The 10,436-nt window shown below is 51.0% G+C and overlaps 1 protein-coding gene across 2 annotated transcripts in view; it reads left to right on the top strand.

Annotated features, from left to right (window-relative positions):
• SRPK1 (SRSF protein kinase 1) overlaps positions 1–10,436 on the top strand; it is a 24,778-nt gene that overhangs the window by 595 nt on the left and 13,747 nt on the right. Inside the window, exons 1-2 of one of the 2 annotated variants that reach the window (XM_035346862.1) lie at positions 6,198–6,658; positions 9,809–9,927. In XM_035346862.1, the coding sequence (XP_035202753.1) occupies positions 6,588–6,658; positions 9,809–9,927 (190 nt within the window). In that variant the 5' untranslated portion in view covers positions 6,198–6,587. Of the gene's footprint in view, positions 1–6,197; positions 6,659–9,808; positions 9,928–10,436 lie in introns of those variants that run through there. The other variant, XM_035346861.1, reaches the window with a different exon arrangement.

Raw genomic sequence — 10,436 nt, 5'->3', positions numbered from 1 at the left:
CCCCCCCCCCCCCAGAGCAGCCCCGTGACCTCTGGCAGCAGGCACCGGCCTCCCTTTGCTCCCTTTGCCCCCTTTGCCCTTTTCCCCCACCCCTTTCCCCGCTTTTCCAAGCCTTATCGCAGGAGCAGAGTGCCTGGTTCGCGCCCTCCTCTAACGTTGATGCTCCCGCGCGGCTTCCTTCCCACCGCAGGAATCCTGCGGGGCCTTGTGCGTGGGGAGCCCAAATGAAAGGAGCCCGAGTAAAGGCTAAACAATGGCTTCCAGCAGGCCGCCCCAAGCGCTGCCCTCGCTGCTGCTTACGGATTCCGCCCTAGTGAGCGGCGATGGAAATCCCCCAGCCCCTTCTGTAAACGCCCCTTTATTTCTGTAAGAACTCGGTTTATTTCTGTAAGAACTCGGCACCCGCCAGCTTTTGCGCTTTGCCGGTGCGCGAAGAGGGCGGGAGGTTCGGGGTGTCTTTCCTCAGACCCGTAACGCTTTCTTAGTCACTTCCTCTGACAAATCCCACGTTTTTTTAGAGCTTTTTGGGTTGGTTTTGTCTCTGGCAAGAGGTTCGGTTGTTCTCAGGCAGGGCTCTGAGGGGTGAAGGGCGTTACTCTCTCTGGGAGGTGCGTGTTGTATTTCCCCACTGTTTTGCACATTTTCTGGTATCTCTTGAAGATAAACCTTAGCACAATTTTTGAAGAGCTTCTCCTTGATCTTTGTGTCCCAATTTCCCAATGAATAATCAACGCGTTGAGTTTTCTTCTTGCCTACTTTTGTTTTTTTATCCTGGCCCAGCTGCAGACAACCAATGCTGGCGATGTTTGCGGTTGCAAGGGCTGTTTACGTGTTCATCCCGAAGTTGTGGAACGATAGCTTCCAGTGCTGGCGTGTTTTTAATAAATAAATTACAGAATCCTCTTTAACCACGCAGCTGGAGCAGGTCCTGTCCAGCGCTGCTGCTTGATCTTGTCACTAACCTTGATTTGAGGGGAGAAGTACGCTGCTCGGAAAATGCTCTGCTCACCTTCTGAAACGAGCTGCTTCAGCCGGTGCTATTCATTAGGTCCTACCTCAGAAGCTAAAAGCTTCAATCTTCGAAAATAAGCTTAACTGCGTCGTTGTAAGACTTTCTCCATGAAATCTGAACTTGCAGCCACGTGAAACGTCCTCTTAACGTGCGGCGTTCAGTGGCGGTCGGTCGGATCGCGGGTAACTTTTCTTCTGTGGAACAGCTGATTCTAAAAGATGAGGATTGGCAAGAGTTAGGAGCTGCCTCACGGGTAAGTGAAAGTGCAAAGAATGTTCTGAAGGGGTTTAAAGCAATTCAGAATAGTTCTCAGTTCGGCAATGAGCTGCTTTGTGTTTTTATGGTCAGTCTAATCTGGCTAAAAACAAGGAAAAACACCTGAAGGTTAAAATAATTGTGCACGGTATAAAACTGGAAAATGGTCGTTTTCATCATTCAGTAATGAAAATTGCAGCTGTTTAGGTTCTGAGGAGACCAGACTAAATTGTTTCAACGAAGTAAACCCTTGGAAATACGAATTACAATTCCGTTTATGTATTTTTTTAATGGGAAGGTGAACAGAGTTCTTTGTTCTCTGAACCCTAGCCTGTTCCCCTGTCTTCTCGTCCTACCATTTTAAAAGCTTTATTTGGTATTGGTGAAGGAGTGAGCGCGTATCCTCATGTTCTCTTCTGCAGAAAGAGAGCTGGAGAAGCTTCTTGGTGCTATGAAGTTGTGAGGTACCCGTGTCTTCCTGCTGCAGTAAATTACCCCAAATCTCCCGGTGGTCTGGAGGAATCACGGAACCGGCTCTTTCAAATCTCTGTTTAGGAAGCTTCTCCTAGCCTGATCGTCTGTCCTGCGGCTGCTGCTGCGGAGCTGGGAGGCCGCTGTGGCTGTGGAGCTGTGGCCCAGCTGCCGAACGGCTCGGGGGGACGAAAAGCAAACCCGAACGCAGGGAGATCCTGAGCTCTGACGCTGGCTGTTGGGTCGCTTTGTGGCCTCCAGGGAGACGCTTATTTCATTTTCTTCTCTGTCTTTTCCATCATAAAGGAAATTGAATTTAAATTGTTTAAAATTACTTCTCGAAACCGAGAGGCAGCTTTCTGTTTGGCCTTTTTCTTATTATCAGTGTCAGGAAATACGCGTGTCAAAAAGCTCTAGTCCCTAGTGCCACACAGGGAGTTTGGTGTGCAGGCTACTGCAGCGTGGGCTGCTGCCAAAAGATAACGTTGCTGAAAGCTGTCTGGAAAGCATGGGAAATATTAATTTTATCATTGTGTGAGGTGGGAAGATCTCTGGCACTGTCAGGTGATTCCCAAAGTTCAAAAAAGCCCATTTTTTAAAAAAAAAAAATGAGCTTGTAGGCTTGTAAGTTGTTTTCTTACTCAATTTTTCTGAAGTTTAACCATAAACCTGTCAGGCAGCTGCATCTGCTGAGGTGAATTCAAGTGGTTGTTGTTGCCTGATGGCCAAAAATCCGGAACGGTTCTGCGTTTCTTGGTTTGAGGCGATCGCCCACCCCTCAGAGCTGAGCGGACGTGCTAGGTGTAGCGTTTGCAGCGGTGCTTGGGGAAGCCGGGAGCTGCGCCGTGCTCCCCTGGGGACGCTTCTGCTGCTGGTTTTCCTCCCGTGACTTCCAGGGAGCTGAAAACACCGTTCCCGCGTTGAAAGGCGCGACGGGCGTGCCGACAGCTCCGGCTTCCACCAGCCACAAGGCGGCTGCTGCCGCGCGGGGCCGGCAGCGCAGAGCACGTGTGGCTGTAACGCCCCCGGCGCTCGCGGCGCTCTCTGCGCCGGGGAGCAGGAAGGTTTCTGGAGGCTTGGTTTTTGAAGGCACCCCCTGGGTCCTGTTTGGGTGGGAGCATTGGGTTGGCTCTGGTGCAGGTGGAAGGGCCGATAGCTGGCTGAAGCGATGCTGGCGCGTGCGTTGGGGTGGTTTCATTTCCAAGCGTCGTTTCCTGTGCTCTGGGACTGGCGCTGTGCAAATGACAGCCCGGTAAGGGGGGAAGATGAGGGACTGGATACCAAACCGTGCTTCTGTTTGACCTGAAATACAAACAGATGCATTTTTTCTCAATGGCTCTGATTCCTAATGGAATTAGGCACTTGTGACTAGTAATATTTTGCTTTTAATTCTGGTCTGTGGCTTTTTTCTCTCTGCATTGTTGCAAGCACTCCATGATCAAGCTGTTCTTTGTCCTGGGAGAAACAGCTCCAGGTAGTTCTGTGATTATGACCCAGGGCTTAAAAACTAGGCTAAAAATTCAGGTTCAAGGCACTCAAACAAGAAACAGAGCAAATAGTTGCGCATTATATCTCATTTTTCCTGAAATGAAGGAAGTGATTATTAGAGCTAGGCTACGAGTCTGTCTGCTGTCGAGTGAACTGGGTATTTCACCAGGCAGCATCCTTGCAGGCTTTGCTGAGTGGGAGACGTTTTTTTCCCAGGGCTTTAAATAATTCCTCAAGCTCCCCTTGCTGCTGGAGGGAGAGCAGTGGCGGAGTTCAGCTGGTACAGGGCCACGGTCCTGATTCCTCTCCCTCTGCCCACCTGGACGTGCATTCAGCATCTTCCAGAAGATGTTCACAATTACCTGCAGTCTTCTGGCCAGACTCTTGTCGTGCGGTGAAGCCTCGCCTCGTTCTTCCTCCGCGACTGGAAAACAGTAGAATTGTTGGATGAAGACAGCCCGGGAAGTTGGTAATCCTTCTGTCTTTACACTCTCTCCAGTTTATTACTGCATTTCTTGCTCGTATCGCCTCCTTGCTGTCTTTGGAGAGCCCTGGAGTTCTGACAGCCCGCTTCAGTTCCTCTTCAGCTTGCTTCTCGAAGACTTTGCCTGGGATCGGGTTGTTTTCCTCGCTTGTCTTTCATAATTAATACCGGGGCCACGTCTTTCGTAAGTATTTTGAACGTACATCGAGAGTCAGAACTTGATGCCTCGCCCACGAGGTTTTTCATTCAAAGCCAGAAGTGCAGATCAGACTTCAACGTGACAGGACGTAACGTGAGCTCTGCTGGTTTCCATGGAAGTCCTCGGTTTGGGTAGCTGGGAGAGCAGACGCTTCTCCAAACAGCTCGTTAAGTGCTTCTGTGGGGGAGTAGCCATGGGGAGCGAGAAACTTAATTGCCTCTGTTATTTGTACACTGGTGGCATTGTCATGCGAAATTCGTTATGCCTTACCTTCAAACTGAACTCCCACTGATCTGCTAAACAAAAGTACGTGTCGGTGCCTCTGCCTTCGGTTCTTTCGGAACAAAACGTTCCTTCCCTGGTCCTGGAGGTTCTCAGCAACGATCCACGATCGGTGCTTTGATTTCTGGCTCTAGCTCTGGAGCAGCTGACCTACAGCAGCACGCACGGCAGATCCGCCGGCCTGGCAGCAGCTGCCAGGCCTTTATTCAGAAAAACGGGTGGGAGAATGAATGAATTGCACGTAATTAATTACTAAGTAATGGGGTTACAGGCTCGTAGCTCCCCCACAACACGTGGCTCTCCCAGATTCCATTAAATACTTAGAAGATTGAGTGGAAGGGGTAAGGTGCATGCAAGCAGGGAAGTACTTCTGCAGTACAGACCTGAATTCTTTGCAGATCTCCTTCAGGTGAGCACGTTGGAGGCTGGCAGCAGGAGCAGTCGTTCCTCTGCCCAGATGTGCCTTAACACGATCCTGGAGTTGCGGGCACGCCGAGGAACGGCGATGAGATGCAGCCCGGCGAGCGCGCTCCCCTTCAAGACGCGCTGTGTTGGTGCACAGATGTGAGAACGGGGGAGAGACTTGAAATCTGGGCTCTTCACCGTGCCGTACGGAGCTTCAGGTCTTTTTTTTTCTCCCTGAATGAAGACAAGGAACCCTTGACAGCACTCGAAGCAAGGTCCTGCCCTGCTCTGCAGCCATGGAAGTCGGTGGGTGGGTGGTTAGGGTGGGAGGGGTGTTACGGAGTTCTTACCCGTCTCCTACAGGGCGAGCCGGGTTGCTCATCGCTTTAAATTTCACCAGTGAGTTATGTTTAAGGGTGCAAGTTTCACGTGTGTCGCTCGACCTCCCAAAGAAGGAACGACAACTTTCAGTGCTGCCGGCGGCGTAAAAATCACTTAGGAAATCGTTGCTGGCTTCCTACAGACAGCTTCAGACCTCCCGATACCAAGGGCACAGCGATGGGAGGTGAGGAGAGGGACTAAGGAAAGCATTTTTCCTTTGCCCATACGTTGAGATTGATGGGTGAGGTAAAAGTGATTCGGACTAAGCGTATTTGCTGCCTTCCGTGAGGGCAGGGAGGGTCCGGACTGGATCCCTTTGAAGGAGGTAGAAGCACAGCGCGTGTTTCAGGTGCTTTAAGGACAAGGAAAGAGCCTGCTTTTGAAGAAGTCACTGGCCTTGAATAGGAGAACCGAGCACCTCCCCAGGCCTTTTGGTACATAACTGTGGAGGAAACAAGTTCCGAGCTGTGACAGCGGAGCTGCAGAGGCAGTGCTGGTGCCGAGCAGTACGAACCGTGCTGCTTTTCCCTTTTTTTCCCCTTTTTTCTGTGCTCACCCACGTGACGCGCTCTCCCACTTTGGCTATTTGAGCCTGTTTTGGAGGAAACCTGCAAAAATAACTTTTTGAATTTTTTTTTGCTCCACTGTTTTGGAGCAAAACGGTGTCTGCAGAGGAGACCCCGCATGTTGCTAGCGCCTCTTCCAGCATGAGGAGCTTTGGCAGCTCTTAACGCAGCGAGCTTTTCAGGTTCGGGGTCAGCTGAATCCAACCCCTTAAAGCTCTCGGTGTCGAACTGCAGAGGCAGCCTCTGAGCGCCTTCTGCTCACAACCATCCCTAGCAGAGTCTCTAAATTATTACTTGCTAGTGTCGCGTTGCTGCTGACCTCCTTCCCCATGGCTGACACAAACGAGCAGGCCGAACAGCCCCGGGAGGTGGCCGGGAGATCTCCCACATTGTCCGAGGAAGATGAGAGGCGACCGCAGAATGCTCGCTTCTCTTTGCTTTTTAAGATCTGCTGAAGGTTTGACTCTGCCTTCAACTTTTTTTTGCTGCTTTTAACCGTGACGGATACGTTTTTCTTGTAGCTCTGGATGGGAGAGGCTTGGAATTACTTCAGAAAAGGCAGGTTTTTTTTCCTTTGAACGCCCTTGCTCTCCCGTTTGATCGTACCGGCACCTCTGTATCAAAGGGGCTGGGCTGCCGGCAATTCCCAGCAGCTTCATCCCGGCTTTGAATCCGCTGAGCCACTGCATAGGCAAATAAAACCGGCTCGTGCAGGGAGATGAAACGAAGGATCCGAGCGAACCCCTCCGTTTCATTAGAGGGAAGATCGACGCAGGTAAACATCAAGAGGAGGAGACAAAACCTCTTTACGCCCGGCCCCCCAACGCACCAAATGTGCAGGAGGGACCGGCTGCGAGCACCCCCCCAGCCGTGCTGCGAGGCCCTTCACCTGCAATGCAGTGCTGGGCATCTGCAGCTAGGTGGTGGAGGCAGAGCCCTCGCCTCCCTCGCACAAAGCTCCTCCGCTGCGCTCGGGGAGAAGCGGCCCCTCTGCCCGCCCTCCATGTCCCCTCTCCTCCCCGGCGGCGTGGCCCCTGAGCTTTGATGGCTCTTTCCAAAACGATTGGGCTGGCTCCGGGAATATCTTTATCGATGGGAGGCCGCGCTTCGTGCAGGTAGGTTCCCCTCTTCGTTGTTGTTTTTTTTTTTTTTTTGTCTCGTGACTTGCAGTTCTTCGGGCAGTCCTGGGGGAATTAAGGACTTTTTTTTTGGGGGGGGGGGGGGTGGTCCCTAGGTACAGGCTCGTGTGAATTCCATAAAAGAGCCGGCATTTTGCCCTGGCGTTGCTGTTCCATCTCCTCCGGTAAAATACTGCCTCGTAGTCGTGGGGAAAAACGGCAAATCCAGTGAATTCTGATGAATCAGTGCATGGGGGGAGCAGAAGGAAAAGGCGATCAAAGTGTTTTCAGGTAGAACAGGGGTGGGTTTTAAAACGTACCCTAAACCACTAGATTTTTTTTTAATGTAAACCATTAACCAGCCTTTCCCAAAGGCTTTTTATCTGTTTGTTTTGCAATAGTGCTGAAACCGCTGTCGCCTTTACGTGCCCGGTAGGGATTTTTTGCTGCCCTTAGCAGCCTTTTGTGCCTGTCGGAGAGCCGCCTGTGCGAGGGATGCAGGCAGCTGAGGGCTGGGGGTTCGTGCATCGGCTTTTCTTTGGTGTTAACGCTGATCTGCACTGATGGAGGCTCCTTGGATCCCTGTCTGCAGTTGGTGTGGCCACCGGGGGAAGGAGGTGGGGGGATGATACCTGGTGAATTTGCACAGGAAGGCAACAAACGAGAGGGTCTGGGGGTGATTTCATAAAGCAGACAGCCCTGTAGGAAGGGATGTGACCTGAATACAGCTCTGCCTCGTATATTATAACCTATTACACCAACCAGTGCTCCACAGGACTCACCCCGGCTCCCTGGGACAGGCTGAGCTGGGGCTGCAGGCGGTGTCGTGCGCGGGGCTGTCGGCGGCGTGCCTCGCCAGCCCCGTCTGCGAGGGTGCAGAAAGCTCCCGAGTGGCTGCGTTCGAGTGCTTCCAGCAACTTCTTCCCTCATGCATGAAATTCCCCTGATTGAGAAGCACCGGGGCCGCGGGACAGCGTGATGGTGCTGTCCACATCGCTGGTTTGGAAGATGAATCTGCTTTTGAGCCCATCCTGATGTGCCGCGTCTTGCACGGCTACAAAAATCTGGAAGCAGCACTGGGAGAATTACTCCTTGCTACTTGTGCCACGGGTGTGGCTGCTGGGCTTCGATCCTCCTTAAATTCTCTAGCCAGTTCCTTGCTCTGGGTCTCCTTGCCCTATTTGTAGGGTCTGATAGATCTTAGCATCCAGTCTCCCCTTCAGCCGTTCTGTCCACAGCCCTTTCTCACCTCCCTGCTCTAATCTGGGGGCGGTGTGACTGCACCTCGCTTGTCCCCGTAGGAATGCAGCACTTCCAAAGTAGATTTCTGGCCTCCAGGACTTTTTTTTCCAGTTTTTCTTACCCCCCAGTTCCCAATTTTGTGGCTCACAGGGGGAAGAAAGATCTGCTTACAAGCCACCTTGGGGCTGGATCGAGCTCTGGGGTAGCTGATAAATGTTGCTGATAAATGCTGATAATGCTGATAAATAAGCTGATAAACGCTGCCTGACAGCAGCAGCGGGTCTGTCCGGCGGTCCTGTGTCGCTCAGGACCGTGACCCTGCGTTGCTCGTCCCTTCCTGAATTCCCAAACCAGGGCTCGGTGGCTCTGTCAGCAGACCAAAAGGAAACGCTGGGCGGTGTGGTTGTGGCGGGGTTGTGGTGCTTCGATGCAACGAACTTGAGTCCCTTACTGTAAACGGCTGCAAATTTCATCACGATCGGATGGAGAAGGGTGATTTCTTCCAGGTACGGCAGATGCCCGTAGATCTGTTTCCCCAGTTAACCCTCGGAGCAAAATGAGTTGCGTTTGAAGTAGGGTGGTGGGAAGCCTCAGTTACATCTGCTGCTTCCCTGGAACAATAGCTTCAGGACGGGAAGCTTCCACTAATTCACAGTGACAAGCTCATTGTGAGGAATGTTATCTCGTGCTTGTACGTCACTGCTGTAAAGAAATAAACGGTGGCACCCACCTCTTTGGACAACTCCAGCTTTTTTTAGTGCCGTACTTCTAGGAAAAGGCAGCTTGGTGTTGGTACGCAACGCTTGGCCGTTAAATCTTGCCGATCCAAATGGGCTGCAGGCATTGTCTTCGTTACAAACGCTTGCTTTCTACAAAAGGATATTGAAAATTAAACGTCGCAGAGAACTGGCCGTTCCCTGCAAGGCTCTGTAAAGTAAACACCTTCTGTATTTCAGTATTGCCGTGTTATAAACGTGTCATAAACCGTCGGGCTGCCTGGGAGCCGCGTGCTGTCGAGAAGAAGGAATCGGGGCACGGCAGGGATGGGAGCGGGTTTTAGCTCGGGGATCTCAGTGCCCAGGTACGAGGGCACTGCCGTGGCCCTTGCCAGCGGGATCTTGGTGTGCAGGAACGCGGCGGCGCCCTTGCTGTAAAGTTAAGACACAAAATGAATGGCTTTATTTATGAATGGAGGAGCAGAAGGAAAAAAATACCCCCTTGGTGCTTGATATCAGTCCCTTTCCAGTCTCAGGCTCTCAGGAGGATTTGCAGGACACCTCTGTGCTCCTGCTCTGCACAGTTCAGAGCTGCGGCAAACCTTTAGCGAGGAGACGAGCTCTGAGCGAGCCTCCGCGTGAGGACTGGAGGAATCAAGGGCAACGTTCGTGATTTTGGAGTTCTGAAGTGTTCGAAAAAGGATTGCTAAATGGTCGTTTCACGTCTCGATGAGGGCAAAGGGTACAAGCCCTAAAACAAGAGTTAATTCTTAGTCCTCTGGAAAAAAAAATTAAATAGATGTTGGTCTTGAAAACAGCATCCACCAGCACGTAAATCCTCAGGTTTGGTGAGACGGCATCTCAAAACCTTAACTAAAATCCTCACTGACTGAAGGGCCGAGAAGGAGATGAGAGACCTCCGTTTTGATGGAGTCACCAAGGTTATAGCTCACCCTTTTGTCTGGACTTTCTCATTCTACTAGAAAAGTGAATCCAGGACCATAAACTGCATTTCTCACTGGTGTCTGAAAAGCTGTTCGTATCTACTAGGATTAAAAGCACGAAAGTGCAAACCAGTTTATCTGAAGGCTGAGGAGTGCACCTCCTCTGTTATCAGCAATCCCTTCTATAAAACGTAAGCTACTGAACTGCAGCATAACGTGCGTGGGACTTAACTCTTCTCTTTCAGACCCGACACTCAGCACCGGGGCCCTGCTGCTCACTCCGAGAATGATCTTCCAGAGCAGGAGGAGGAAATCCTGGGATCAGACGACGATGAGCAAGAGGATCCAAATGATTACTGTAAAGGTGAGAACTCACCTGTCTGAGGTGTAGGTTTTTCAGCGTAATGGAGGCGTTCCTCAGTTTTCCTGCCTGCTGTTGGGAGTGAAAATAAGATCCTCTCTAATTACCTGAAGTGGTTTTTGAAATTGCACGGAGATAATCCCGTCTCTCAAGCTAACCTGAAACAGAAACGTTCTCTAAGGTAGCCTCTATCAGTCAAGGTTTGAGTTGGAGAGTTGTTTTCAATGCACGTTTACTGCTTTTAGCTTCTTCTCTGTGCCAGGAGACTTTCAAAATCAGCAAAAGCAGACAGTCATTTTTCTGATGGGAGGGGAGGGGGGAAGGATGAATGCCATGTTCAACTGACCTTCATATTATTCACTCTTTCCTTTTAAAAAGTCATCTTTGTAACCATGCTTCAGATAGTTTTGTGTTTGCAAACACAGAGCAAATGGAAAGATCACGGTGTGGAAGTCAATACCAAAAGGGTCAGGCTTATTCTTTTTAACATAGCAAATTCTTTAAGTAGCCGG

Source organism: Oxyura jamaicensis, chromosome 26 (genome assembly GCF_011077185.1).
Source record: "Oxyura jamaicensis isolate SHBP4307 breed ruddy duck chromosome 26, BPBGC_Ojam_1.0, whole genome shotgun sequence".
NCBI classification, from domain to species: Eukaryota; Metazoa; Chordata; class Aves; order Anseriformes; family Anatidae; genus Oxyura; species Oxyura jamaicensis.
Note: the sequence above shows the minus strand (reverse complement) of the source record. Positions and strands in the feature narration are given on the sequence as shown.